Genomic DNA, 15,170 nt, shown 5'->3' with positions numbered 1-15,170 from the left:
AGGCCCAAAGGATCACATTCACCCCTCAGCAGGTTCAGGCATTTGGCGTCCCTCTGACCTGGCAAAAGCTTGCCACATTGGCTCCTTCCACTCTTAGGCCATTTCAGGAATCGAAGGCCTCTTTTTCCATGCAACAGTCCATTAAATCAAGATCATCTCCAAGGGCTAGGCTGCCCCTGACATTATCAGCTCCTCCTGCTGAGAAGATCTCTATACCTAGTGTTTATTCTCCTTTGCAAAAAGTAAGACCTCTTCTCAGCCAAACCCCTTTTACTCCTGGGAAACACTCAGGAAAGAACATTCGTTCTGCCCCTGGAAGGCTACTGGGCCCACAGATCCTTCCTACCTCCCAACCAATGCTAGTACTTAAAGGTCAAGCCATTCCCACGGGGTCTCTGCCACGGGTTTCTCCTGCCCCTGGGCGTCACCCGGTATCTGGGGCCCCTCTCCCTGCAGAGCAGCCCCTTCACCCAGAGGCCCTTAGCTCTTCACACTTCTTCACGCGTGGAGGCCCTCTGACTCCCTGGCCACCTCTGTCTTCCCAGGCCTCTCTCCCCCTCAGGCCTCCTCTTGTATCATGCCCCTCTGGACAGATTCCCAGGCTCTGGACTCCGCTCTCTCCTGGGCAGTCCTTGGTTCCAGGAGTTTCTTCCATCAGTAGGGAGGAGCTGAGGGAATCTGCACCCTTAGCCTTCTCCGAGTGGCCCCAGGGATTCCGGCCTCCTGCCACCCCTGAGCTGCCTCTGCAGACCCCTGCTACCTTCGGGCAGCCTCTGGCACCGTGGACCCTTCCTGAGCCAATTTCCCCGTTATGGCTCCCTCCCACCCCTAGGCATCCCTCTATACCATGGGCCCCCCCAACCCCAGGGAAGCCTCAGAGAGTCTCGTCCTCTTCTGTCACTCAGAAAAGACTGGCAATTGTTTCTTCTCTAAAATCTAAATCAGTGGTGGTCCAGGCAAGGGCTACAGATTTCAGGGTATCCCAAGCAGCTTTCACCACTAAGAAGCTCCAAATATCAGAGCCCCCTGACACTGACGAAGAAACCCAGATACTCCAAGATACTGGTGTCACGGAACCATTGGAAACACTCCCGTTGTCTCTCACCAGTTACAGGACACCAGGTTCGCAAGCCCCATACACTGATGAGGCGGTCCTTCCCACCTCCACGAGGCCAGCAATATCATTACCTTCCCTTCCTCCTCGGCTACCTAAGATGCCACAAAGCTCGCCTTCTGAAGGGCTCCAGAAACCCCGATTCCCCTCCACAGACCAGCCCTGGACACTGACTTCAGTTTCAGGTACCCAGAAACACAAAATGATGGTGCCCCCTTCCTCTCCTAAAGAGACTGTAGAGAAGAGGTATTTTGTCGACGTGGAGGCTCAGAGGAAGAATCTGATACTATTAATTCAAGCCACAAAAGATTCCGGACTCCCACCGCAACAACACACAACAGCTAGGAATCTCATCATTGGAACACTTCATATGGACACGATCCGGCTGGGATACCTGGTCCGCAAGTACATTGCCTATAGGCTGATCCAACGTGCCAGGTAGATGTAATTATTAATGTCTTTTCTTTGTGTCCTGCATTGCCTAGAAGTCTATTCATATTTGTCAGACTATGTGCTCTAAAAAACATCCTCTTACATAAGAACTGCAGGACAGAGCTTGTTTAAAATAGCAAAAGGAGCCAGGCATGGTGGCTCACGCCTGTAATCCCAGCACTCCAGAGGCAGAGGCAGGAGGATCATTTCTAGTTCGAGATCAGCCTAGGCTACAAAGTGAGCCCAAGGCCAGCCTAAACTGCATGGGGAGACCCTGTCTCAAAAAAAAAAGCAAAAGGAGAAGCCGGGTGTGGTGGCACACACCTGTAATCCCAGCACTCAGGAGGATTGCTGCAAGTTTGAGGTCAGTCTAGGCTATATAGTGATTTCAAGTCCAGCCTGAACTACATGGCTGTCTCACCCATTGTTCTAGGTGCTACAAGACCCTGTCTCAAAAACAAAAACAAAACAGATAGCAAAAGGAGGATTTTTTTTTGAAATAAGAAATGGTACATAACATGATCGATATCCACTTATATCTATTTATATCTCTAGCAGAGATTTTAAATTATATATGTATATATATTTGTCATTTTTTGAGACTGGGTCTTGCTATGCAGTTCACGCTGAACTTGAGCTCACTTTGTAGCCCAGGTGGGTCTTGAACTGACAAAGATCCTCCTGCCTCAGCCTCCTGAGTGTTGGGATTACAGGCGTGCACCACCACACCTGGCTTTAAATTATATTTTGTGAATCAAGGTTGACCTCCAAAATATCAGCTTTAAAAGTTCAGAGATGCATGCCGGTTATTCTGAATTTCTTTTATCTTCGGTTCACCAGAAGGTGTTTGATGTTTTTTTGGTGTGTGTTTGATGTTTTGAATGGGAATGGGAGGTTGTATAAGGTGTTGCCACAGCAAAAGTTGCTACCTTTGTTTTTTTAAAAATTGCTAATATTGGGCTGGGGATTTAGCTCAGCGGCAAAAGCGCCTGCCTGGCAAGCGCAAGGTCTTGAGTTCGGTTCCTGGTACCGGAGAAAAACCAAAAAAAAAAAAAAATTGCTAATATTTATCAGAAATGAGTCAAGGTAAATATCAATTGGTCTGCTAGCCTCAACATTTGCATTTAAGGTTACAAATTCATTATTTAGGAGAAATCTGTACATTTAAAATTACAGGATGCCTACGTAAAACAATAACAACGGGTTTCATTAATTATAGGAATAACATATAATTCATTTAAGAAGTATTTGTTGAATATTTATAATTTGCCAACCATTGTTCTAGGTGCTAGGGATACAGCAGGAAATAAAGCAAAGACCTCTACTCCACAAAACTAACTAATCTATTTATTTAGACAGGGTCTCACTGTGTTGTCCAGGCCCTCTTTATTTTGAGTTCACTGTATAATCCAGGTTGGTCTTGGTTTTTTTTGTTCTTTTTTTCCCAGTACTAGGAATCAAACTCATGACCTTGCGCTTGCCAGGCAGGTGCTGTGCCGCTGAGCTAAATCCCCAGCCCCTCCAGGTTGGTCTTAAACTTGTGATCCTTCTGCCTCAGGCTCCTGAGTACTAGAATTATAAGCATGTACTATAATGCCTGGCTTGAAATTTACATTTTTTGGGACCAAATTCATTTGGAAACAAAGGATTGGAACAAAGTACAAAAGGAAGATGCCTCTAAGCTACAATCAGTACTTGTAATTTTATTCACTTTTTTTTTTTGAAAAAGGGTCTTTCCATGTAGCTCAAGCTGACCTTGAACTCACTGTATAGCCCAGGCTGGTCTCAAACTCACTATGATCCTCCTGCTGGGCTTATAGGCATATGCCACCAAACCCTACAGAATTTTTAATTTTAATGTGTCATCTGAGGTCTGTTGAAAAATGTGTTATCTTTAGTTTTCTCTTTCCAATTTATTTTATTTTAGTTTTGTCTTTTTTTTGTCTTTTTGAGACAGGGTCTCACTATGCAGTTCCGGTTGGACTTGAACTCACTTTGTAGCCCAGGCTGGTCTGCAATGCACATCAATCCTACTGCCTCAGCCTCCTGAGTGCTGGGATTATAGGCATGTGCCACCACTTCTGGCTTCTTTCCAATTTTAAATCTGATTTTTACATGTAAACATTTTCATATACTTGAGAATGTTAAGTGACACACTGCTGGTTCTTCTCTAGAGCTCGTCATCTCCAGTTTCCCTATGTCTTCTCTCATTTGTTATATTTAATTATTAAAAATAAGTTACATATTCACATGTTAACAAGATTCAAAAAATGCAAATAATAGAGTGACATTCTCTCTAACAGCCCACTTTTTGGCTAGCCAGAGTCCTCCTGTGGACCACCAATGCTAATGAATGTCCACCCAGAAATATTTTCTGCATATGTAGAACAGGACATATACTTTTATTTCTCTTTTTGTATATTTTAAAGTTATATAATTTTTATAGTATAAATGAGATATTAGGTGTTGGATAAATTATTAAAGGTATATAAAGAAGGTACTCCTTTATTGCATAGCTACAGAGTATTCCAAAGTCTAGACTTACCAGAATTTACTTAACCTCTGGTGGATATTAACATTGTTCAATATCTTGCTATTATAAAAACAGACCAGTGAGTAATCTTACATATACATTATAATTTAGAATTTTTTTTTTGTCTTTTTGTCTTTTTGAGACAGGGTCTCACTATGCAGTCCAGGCTGGCCATGAGCTCACTTTGTAGCCCAGGCTGGTCTCGAACTCACAGTGATCCTCCTGCCTCAGCCTCCCAAGTACTGGGATTACAGGCATGCGCCACCACGCCTGGTGGTTAATTTAGAATTTCTGAATCGGGGTAAATGTTTTTTTAATTTTAATATTTTGTCAAACTGTTTCCAAAGAAATTGTAATCACTTATATGTTGATCAGTATTATGAAAGAGTATTTCCTCACATCAAAACTAGCATAGGGAGCCGGGTGTGGTGGCACATGCCTGTAATCCTAGCACTCAGGAGGCTGAGGCAGGAGGATTGTTGTGAGTTCGATGCCAGCCTGGCTACAATGTGAGCTCAAGGCCAGCCTGAACTGCACAGTGAGACCCTGTCTCAAAAAGACAAAAAACAAAAAATAAACAAAAAACCCCCCTAACTAGCATTATTATCAAACTTTTTATTAAACTTTTTTGGTATTATCAAACATTTTTGTTCACTGCCAATATGATAGTTGAAATACAGCATATAATATTTCTTGTTTTATTTTGTATTTCTTTTATCATATGTAGATTTAAGACTCATCTGTATTTCATTTTCACTAGAAGACTCTATTCAAATGTTATCTATTTTTAAAATTGGGTTGTCAAAAATTTTTTAAATTGATTTATATAACCTATTTAAATATTTGGAAAATTAACCTCTTGTCTACTATATAAATTGCTAATTTTTTTTTTTTTTTGGTACCAGGAATTGAACTCAGGACCTTGTACTTGCCAGGCAGGTGCTTGTGCCACTGAGCTATATCCCTGGCCCTAAATTGCTAAATTTCCCTGACTTATGCTTTGATTCTTTTTGTAACATTGCTTTGTAGAAAAATTTGATTTATATATCTTTAAATACACCAATATTTTAAAGAAGGCATTGTGCTTTTTTTTTTTCATTGTGCTTTCTTTGAAAATCCCTCTCTGAGATACTTTTTTTTTTTTTTCTGGTACCAGGAATCAAACTCACGACCTCACGCTTGCCAGGCAGGCGCTGTGCTGCTGAGCTAAATCCCCAGCCCCAATCTGAGATACATTTTAATAATTCTTTCTTGAGCCAGGTGTGGTAGCCAGCGCCTATAATCTCACACCCAGGAGGCTGAGGCAGAGGGATCACTGTGAATTCAAGCCCAGCCTGGGTTACATATGAGCTCAGGACAGGCCTAAACTACATGGCGTGACCATGTCCCAAAAATAAATAAATAAATACATTAACTAATTCTAGGTTTCTTTTAGTATTTTTTAAAGTTTGGTTATTAGTTTTCACTTTACAGTTCAGTCCATGCTTTATGGTTTGCTGTTATGAGATATGTACCTCATTTTTTTTTAACATGGCTACCTAGTTGCCTGATCACTATTTGCAAGGCCAGCCTGGGCTACAAAGTGGGCTCAAGGCCAGCCTGAACTAAAGACAAAAAAATAAAAATAAAAAATATATCATGTTCCAAAAAAAAAAAATCATGTTCCATATCTCCCTATAAAGGCTTCTTTATTACTCTTTTCAGAGCTCAGCTCCCCATTAGCAGAGCTTCCCACCCTCCTCTACTCAACAGGGATGGGACGGGGCAGAAAGAAACTGAGGGCCAGGCTCAGTAACGCTGTCAACCTGACTTGTCATTTCTTTAAGAAACAACATAATCAAACGATTAAAGGCCATCCAGAACACCGGCAGAGGCCATGAGACCCGGAGCCTCTACACCATGCTGAGCAGAATTGATGCTTATCAGAAAAGGGTGATGGCGGTCTGGTCTAAAAAGCAGAAATCTCTCGAGCAGAAACGAAATCAAGGCCTGAAGAAAATGGTGCACTTATTTAGCCAGGTAACCCGTTTTGCATTCTCTCTCCGTCTAGTGTGTTGCAAAAAAGAAATAAAAGCGGTAAACTTTGAAAAGAACTTTTCCTGAGGAGACTCGCGTCCCAGGACTGCTGACCACAGCACCACGGATCCGACTGAACGCCGCACTCTCGGTGGAGCGGAGAGGGGTCGGGGCTGGAGAGAGACGGGGTGAAGGAGAGGGCGGGGAAGTCGGAGCGCTGAGGGGCGACACAGACCACAATGAAGAGATAATGAATCAGCAACCATGAAGACCATTTTCAGGTCCTCGCAATGAAAGTATCTATTATTTATCACCAACAGATACTAGTAAGAAGGGAAAAATAAAAAATAAACGCAGCTTCATAAATGAAAAAACCTACAGAAATCCACTTTATCATAGTTTTAGAAGCCAGAGTTCCTGCAATCAAAGTGTTTCAGGATTGGCTCCTTCTGGAAGCTCTGAGAAATCTGTTCCATGCCTCTCTTAGATGGTACGGCTGTCAGCAATTCTTGGCATTCAGTCCAATCTCTGCCTTCTTTCTCCTTTTCTTTTTTTTTTTTTGTCTTTTTGAGACAGGGTCTCACTATGCAGTTCAGGCTGGCCTCGAGCTCACTTTGTAGCCCAGGCTAGTCTGTAACTTGCAACGATCCTCCTGCCTCAGCCTCCCCAGTGCTGGGATTACAGGCATGTGCCACCATGCCTAGCATCTGCCTTCTTCAAAGGGCTTCCTTCCCTATGTGTTTTGTATCTTGTGTCTTTTTATTTGTACTTGTTTTTTTGGAGACAGGGTCTCATTAAATCACTAAATTGCTCAGATTGGGCTCAAACTTTCAATCCTTGCCCTAGCCTCCTAACATGCTAGGATTTTAGGTGCGGACTACTCCACTTCCTCTGACTGTTGTGAGGCCAAATGTCACAGATTTAGGACACGCTTGATTAATCTAGGATGATCTCATTTTAAGGTCCTTAACTTTGGCAAAGTCCCTTTCTCTGAGTAAGGACATATTCACAGATTTAGGTGGACATATATTTTGTGGACAGCATTCAATTCACTACGCCATGACCCTAGTGAAACTTCTGAGTTGACAGCAGTTATACTTTCTGGATATCTAGATGAGAAACGAATGAGAGTAGGAGAGACTTCAGAAATGCTTAATTACTTCCTATTCAACTCACATTAACCAGCTTGTAGATGACTTGAAGTCTCCGCTTTCTAACTGATTCTGGGTGGTTATTTCTGACCTCAAAACTGTCAGGAAGTCAGTTGCATTTATTTATTTGTTTATTTATTTAGTTTTAGGAAGTTAGTTTTAAATCATAAATTTAGTCCAGGTGCGGTGGCACATGCCTGTAATTCCAGCACTCGGGAGGCTGAGGCAGGAGGATTGCTGCGAGTTTGAGGCCAGCCTGGGCTACAAAGTGAGTTCAAGGCCAGCCTCAACTGCATCATGAAACTCTGTCTCAAAAATGCAAAAATAAATAAATAAATGAATGAATAAATTTTTTAAAAATCATGAATTTACAACAAATGAAAAAAAGAATTTGTTTAACTCGGTGACAGCACCAAGGACAGAAGATCCTGTTATACCATTACACCAATGTGCACTCATTATGTCCCAGGAATTCTTGGGCTTTTTTTAGTATTGGGAATTGAATTCAGGACCTTATAGTGCCAGGCAGGCACTGTACCGCTGAGCTATATCCTCAGCCCTTGTCCCAGGAATTCTTCTGAGGAAACTATCAATATGCCTTTGGGTATGATAGCAACTTTCCAAAAGGTTATAAAATGAAGATTAGAGTTCTTTGTCCTGGGATTATATGTTTGGAATCTCTAGCACAAATTGGAGTACTAATAACAAATACCACAAACTAGAGCTCTTGTGACATTTTTATATCTATACATCCTTTTCTTTCATAACATTGATTGTAAATTTTACTTGCTTGCTACTCTGGCATGCACAAGGAGACTTCTCCTCATAGCCTAATCCAAACCAAACACATATTCTGAATTTTCCAGAACTGCTATTTTTAAAATATTATGGCTGTTTGTAAAAAAAAAAAAAAAATCTGTATGTCTGTTTTTGATTTGGCAAACAAGGCCCATGCAGACAGAGTGAAGCAGGAGGGGCCGGCAGCCGCGTGAGCCACCTCGCAGGAATGACAATGTCTAGGGCGTTACAGAAGACGCATATGGGCGTGGGCTCAGCAAAGTCAGACATCAGATGACGGAGTACGGGTATCAGGGCGTAAAGAAGGGAGAGGGAACAGGAAAGGGGATTAAAGGGTAGACATGAATAAATATCTTACACTGAGTTGGAGTGGAGGGTGAGAGGATTAGCTCTGCTACTAGATCATCTGGGTTCAAATCAGCTTTGCCATTTACTAGCTCAGTGACCTTGGACAACTTGAGTTTTCTGAGTCACAACACTTAAATTTCTCAAGATTCAGATTCCTCATAAGCAAGACCAAGATAATAATAGTACCTACCTCAGAAGTATGTTGTAACTACCAAGCTAGCTGACATATGGAAAGCAGCTGATATGGAGTGTCTGCCATTCAGTAAAGGTCAGCTTTTGTTATCTTTGCATAGTGCTTCATAATTTACAAATTCCTTCTATATATAACATACAATTCTCACAACAATCCTATGTTATTCTTTTCAAACATTTTTTTGGCCAGCGTGGTGGTGCCCACCTGTAATCCCAGCACTTGGGAGGCTGAGGCAGGAGGATTGCTGTGAGTTCAAGACCAGCCTGGGCTACAAAGTGAGCTTAAGGCCAGCCTGAACTGCATAGTGAGACCCTGTCTCAAAAAGACCAAAAAAATCAAATAAAAAAAATTTTTATGGTACTAGATATTGACTCCAGGGCATTCACATTATTTGTATTATTAATTTATTTTTCAATTTTGAGACAAGGTCTCATTAAATTGCTAAATTGTCAAGATAGACTCAAACTTATGATCCTCCTGCCTCAGTCTTCCAGAGTGCTGGGATTACAAGCCTATACCTGGCATTATGTTTGTTTTGGGAATGAGGAAAAAGCCAAGTGTGGTGTCACATTCCTATTAATTCCAGCATTTGGGAAGCTGAGGCAAGGGGATCACCATGAGTTCAAGGCCAACCTGGGCTACACAGTGAGTTCAAGGCCAGTCTGAACTATATAGTGAGACCCTGGCTCAAAAAAAAAAAAAAAGAAGAAGAAAAAGAAGTGAGGATAAATTAAGCAAATAACCCAAAGTCTCATAGCTAGGAAATTAGATGAATAGGAGTAGAGTTTAAGTACAACTAGGGTTTTATATGTCATAACCCCCACCTCTGAAATTGTGTATGTCGGAAGCAGAGTAAAGGAAGAGGATGTGCAAATCTCTAGAAAAGGGTCTCAGGCAGTTTAGAAGACCTTCCTAAAAATCGTGGCCCTGTGTTTTCACGATTCCTTTGTTTTATCTGATCTTAGTCGAAAGACTGAGGAATGATATGGTGATTCCTTTTTTCTCTCTCTTATTTGTAGTTCCAGAAGATGTATAAACTGAATCTTAGTCAGCCTATCCCCTTGATGGCTGCTAAAAAGAAGACACCCACCCCTACCACATTTGCTCCACAACCAGTCCTAGAGTTGCTGATTGAAGAGGAAGCAAAAACCGACATTTTCAACAAATTTAGGTATGTGATAGAAAGACTGGTGTAAACCTCTGTAACTTGGTATGATGTGTGACACCCAATGCCTTTTATTTATTTATTTGTTCTTAGTTCTGCCCAAGAGCTCCCCTTACTCCCAGTTACACCTACAGGGGAGAGTCTACAGAAGTGTTTAATGTCCTTAGCTAATCTATCAAGACATTTATTTACTTCGACTTCTACTTAAATATTTATTTGATTTTGAGTTCCTTTAAAAATGTAAAGCTGATTCCTTCTAAGAAACCAATTACTTTAAGAATATCTAATAAAGATACTGAGAAACACTAACCCCGCTCCTCCTCTTGCTCCCCTCCCCCTCCCCCTGTCCCTTCTCACTCCCTCCTTTCTTCCCGGCTTGTTCTCTTTCTTCTTCCTAAGAAGGGAGGAGCTCTGGGAAGGACGGGGGAGAGATAAGTGGTCTACATATTTGGCGAAGCTGAGAAGTAGTTTTAAAGCGTTACTCAGTAAAATCATGATGGAGATACAGCCTTGTTAACTATCTCAGACTTTTCTTTCATCCCTCTGTCGAAGTGGGCCTGGCGCAGGGAGGGCGTTACAGAACAAGGTGCTGGTGAGGAGAGGGAAGAACAAGACTCGTGTTTTCACTGGCTGTGGAGCTCAGGAGGGCCTGACGCTTCCCTTTAATGCTCTCTGGTTCTGTAGACAAAGAGAAGCTGTGAGGGAGGCCGTTTGGAATGCTGACCTGTCCACCTCAAGCTACCCAATAACAAAGAAGACATCGGTAACATCACTCTGGGCCCAGCTGGGTGGGTACCCAGATATTCCTAGGCTGCTCCAGTTAGATATTCAATCCACGTTCAGAAAATCTCTTGCGTCTGTCCAGTCACAGAAAGTAAAGGACTAGAAGCGTTCCGGTAAGTGCCTGTTGGCCGCTGGGTTTTCCGCCGGTTGGTTCTGATCTGACTTTCCCTTAAACCTGTTACCAGAAACAAGCGGGCAGCAGGAGGTGAGATCCAGCCACAAAACAGAGGTAAACGGAGAACTAGTGTTTCTCATCACCAGCCTATAGATGTCACTGTTGAATAACAGAAAACATATTATCTAGTAACTATAACACCAAGAACCTAACCTAACACCAGCTGGTCCAGAAGAGGATTATCTGAGCTCCCAAGTTTGAGACCAGGTTGGGCAACACAGTGAAACTATGAGTAAAAACCAAAACCAAAACAAAGTGAGATAAGTTAAGGGCTTATGCTCCAAAGTACACTGCTGAGACAGAGAAAATGCGTGAACTGATCATTGCGGTTCCACATTTGCAAATTCTTTTGAATTATGTTCTCGCTTTAACCACTGGAAATCATTCCAGGGGAAGTGAAGTGCTTTGGAGTCTGCATTACTTTTCTCTGGAAGAGAATTACTTAATATTCTAAACTAAGAATTTAATTTTTTTATTTTAAAGAGAAAAAACCAGAATTTCAGGGGCCGGGGATTTAGCTCAGCAGCACAGTGCCTGCCTGGAAAGCATGAGGTAGTGAGTTCAATTCCTGGTACCAAAAAAAAAAAAAAAAAAAAAAAAAAAAAAAAAAAAAATTCAAAACAAGATAATAGGAGGGTAACAACGGTTAATACACTGCATATTGTTATCTTTAAATTAGTTACTCAGAGTACAAGATATCAGCATTTAATTGTCCAAACAATATTAGCACAAACCTTTCTTTTCAATGAACTAAGAGAAATTAGTAGTACAACTGTCTTAACTATTTCATTTATATATATATATATATCACATATATACATCACATATATATGATATGTGATATATCTATTTTGCTTTTTCCTTCCTTCTTTTCTCCTTTCCCCCATCCCATTTTCTCTTTCCTTTTGCACAGTTTCTTCCCACTTCACAATATCTATCTTACATTTTGGTTTTTTTTTGTCTTTTTGAGACAGGGTCTTACTATGCAGTTCAGGCTGGATTTGAGCTCACTTTGTAGCCCAGGCTGGTCATGAACTTTCAGTGATCCTCCTGCCTCAGCCTCCTGCCTCCTGAGTGCTGGGGTTACAGGTGTACGCCACCTTATCTGGCTTTCTATTGTACATTTTGGATCTTATTTACTCTATCAGCTTCTCACACTAGGGAAACAATACAATCTTTGTAATGTTTGCACATGTGCATCTGGCTTATTTCACTTATGAGTATGGTCTCGAGTTGCATCCATTTACCTATAAAAGTCTCCAGTTTGTCCTTCTTTATGGCTGTGTAGTACTCCATTGTATAAAAAGACCACATCTTTTGTATCCATTCCTCAGTTGATGGGCATTTGGGCTGTTTCTAAGATCTAGCTATTACAAATTGTGCTGCTATAGACATAAGTGCCCATATATCGCTGTGATATGATGTTTTTAATTCTTCTGGGAAGATACCCAACAGGGGAGTAGCTGGGTCACATGGGAACTCTAATCCTTGTTTTTGGACAGATCTTCACATTGATTTCCACAGTAGTTGCACCAGTCTACACTTCCACCACAGTAGAAAAGGGTTCCTTTTTCCCCACATCCCTGCCAGCATTTGATATATTTGATTTCTTAATGATAGCCATTAATTCCAGGGTGAAATGGAATCTCAGTGTTGTTTCAATTTGCATCTCTTGAATGACCAATGATGGTGAACATTTTTTCATATACTTATTTGCTGTTTGTATTTCTTCATCTGAGAAGTGTGTATCCATCTCAGATGCCCATTTTTGGACTGGGTCTTTAAATTTGGGAGGTCTGATATTTTTGAGTTCTTTATATGTTCTCGATAGTAGTAATCCTTTGTCTGAGGAATAGCTGGCAAACATTTTTTCCCACATTGTGGGTTGTCTTTACTCTGTTGGTGGTTTCTCTTGCTGTACAAAAGCTTTTTAATAAGATGAGATTCTAGTTCTTGATTCTTTGTGATAGTTCCTGTGCGACTGGGATTTTATTCATAAAGTCTTTGCCTACGCCAGCGTCTTCAAGAGTTTTACCTATTCTGTCTTCCAGCAGATTTAATGTTTCTGTTTAAATATTTAGATCTTTGATCCATTTTACATTTAGTTTAGTGCATGGTGAAAGACATGGGTCCAATTTTAATCTTTGGCATGTGCAGAGCCAGTTTTTCCAGCACCATTTATTAAAGAGGCTATCTTTTTTCCAGTGAATCTGTTTGGTGCCCTTGTCAAAGATAAGGTGGCTGAATATGTCTGGAGTTGTTTCTGCATTTTCTAATCTGTTCCACTTTTCTTCGGGTTTTTTTTTTTTTTTTTTTTTCCTAATGACAGTAGCTTTATAGTATAATTTCTTTCCTTTTTTTTTTTTTTTATTTGGAGACAGGGTCTCACTATGCAGTTCAGGTTTTCCTTGAGCTCGCTTTGTAGCCCAGGCTGGTCTTGAACTCACAATGATCCTCCTGCCTCAGCCTCCCAAGTGCTGGGATTACAGGTGTGCGCCTGGCTCTTTACAGTATAATTTCAAGTCAGACATTATGATGCCCCCTGCGTTACCTTTGTTGCCCAGAACTGCCTTTGCTATTCTAGGTTTCTTCTGGTTCCAAATGAATTTTAGGATTGTTTTTTCTAATTCTGTGAACTGTTGGAATTTTGGAACAATGTTGGAATTTTGATCAGAATTGCATTAAATCTGTATAACAGTTTTGGAAGTATGGCCATTTTCACTATGTTTTTTTTCTTTTTTTTTTGAGATAGGCCCAAGCTGGCCTTGAACTCATGGTGATCCTCCTGTCTTAGTATGTGCCACCATGCCCAGTTAAAACTAAGAATTTAGAAAATTGAGTTGTATGCTTTGTTTTGTGAAATCCATGTCCTGAAGTTAGTGGAGAAGCAGTAGTATTAATTCAAAAATGTGTTCAGCTGGCAGACATTATGAAATAAAACATTTAAATCTATGATATACAGGCTACAAAACCAACACACACAGATCTGCTAGATGTGGTGGGACACGACTGTAATCCTAGCACTCTGGGAGACTGAGGTAGGAGGATTTGGGGTTCAAGCCCAGCCTGGGCAATTTAGGAAGACACTGTCTAAAAATACAAGAAATACAAAGGGCTGGCTTTCTCTTCTTCTTGACCACTACATACCCTCAAAATGGAAAGGTCAATTATCCCGTAAACCCTGGGTTACTACTTCTCTCAGGAATCTGGTATCTATTGTCCTTTATTTTTAGCTGGTAATCCTATTGTGTTTCACTACAATTTCCATTTTGCCATGCTATTACATATAAAATATATGTTAAGAGTTTCTAATTTAGAGGTTATATGTCCAAAAACTTCCAAGATAGGAGACACCAAAAGCAGTGAAAAAATTAAGATATGATAGGAAATTAAGCTAAGCATGGTGGCACATACCTGTAATCCCGGCTACTTTGAAAGTTGATACAGGAGGATGGAAAGTTTGAGGCCAACCTGAGTAACTTAGTAAGATTCTGTCTCTAAATAACATTAAGGGGGCCAGTGAACAGCTCAGTGGTAAAGTGATTTGCACAAGGGCCTAGGTTCTATTCCTATCTCCTCAAAAAAATTTATAGGAAAAAAATGGAAAAATTGAAGTCTTATAAGTTTTTATTCTCCTGTGAAATTTGTTTTATTTTAATTAAAAAATGAAGCCGGGCATGATGGTGCACGCCTGTAATCCCAGCACTCAGGAGGTTGAAGCAGGAGGATCGTGGTGAGTTTGAGACCTACCTGGGCTACAAAGTGAGCTCAAGGCCAGCCTGAACTGCATAGTGAGACCCAGTCTCAAAATAACACTCAAAAAATTTAAAAATAGAATATAGGAAATATAAAGTTTAAGACATATTAAATCAGGTGTGGTGGTGCATGCTTGTAATCCCAGCACTCAGAAGGTTGAGGCAGGACTGTCGTGAGTTCAAGGTCAGCCTGGGCTACATAAGCAAGTTCAACGCCAGCCTGTACTACATAGTAAGATAATGTATCAAAAAACAAAGAAGTTTAAGACATATTATTAAAAAGGGACACTGCATATTCAATTACTATTTAGCACGCTCTCCCTTTTTCTCACTAGAACCTCCAATGAAGATGGTGTTTATATTACCCTGCGGCAGTTCAAGTGCAAGCCAAGACACTTTGTTTCCTCCTTAGTTATTCTTGCCATCCATTCTGTTTCACCTGTGGCCTCTCTTTCTAAGTTGGCTATTCTGACCCCTGCTGTGTGTTTGAGTGCGTGTTGGAGTTCCCGAGGCACCTTTTAACGAATACTATCCTAACACCTACTACGCCATGTGGTAATCCCTCATTTCATTTTTTTCCTTTGTGATTTATTTTTTTGTTTTGTTTTTCAATCAGATTTTATTGGTGCATTTTATTTATTTTTTTATTTTAAAGAGTAAAAGAAGGATAACATAATAATAGGGGGGACTTAGCAAATTACAGACAA

The 15,170-nt window shown here is 40.8% G+C and overlaps 1 protein-coding gene across 1 annotated transcript in view; it reads left to right on the top strand.

Moving 5' to 3' along the window:
- Window positions 1-15,170, top strand: part of Fam186a (family with sequence similarity 186, member A) — a 60,398-nt gene that overhangs the window by 34,982 nt on the left and 10,246 nt on the right. The window contains exons 5-8 of the mRNA XM_005411959.1: window positions 3-1,552; window positions 5,906-6,098; window positions 9,605-9,756; window positions 10,435-10,646. Of these exons, the coding sequence (XP_005412016.1) occupies window positions 3-1,552; window positions 5,906-6,098; window positions 9,605-9,756; window positions 10,435-10,636 (2,097 nt within the window). The 3' untranslated portion in view covers window positions 10,637-10,646. The remainder of the gene's footprint in view (window positions 1-2; window positions 1,553-5,905; window positions 6,099-9,604; window positions 9,757-10,434; window positions 10,647-15,170) is intronic.

This window comes from Chinchilla lanigera, unplaced genomic scaffold (assembly GCF_000276665.1).
Source record: "Chinchilla lanigera isolate Chin_1 unplaced genomic scaffold, ChiLan1.0 scaffold00146, whole genome shotgun sequence".
Lineage (NCBI taxonomy): Eukaryota > Metazoa > Chordata > Mammalia > Rodentia > Chinchillidae > Chinchilla > Chinchilla lanigera.
This window is presented reverse-complemented; position numbering and strand designations above follow the sequence as displayed.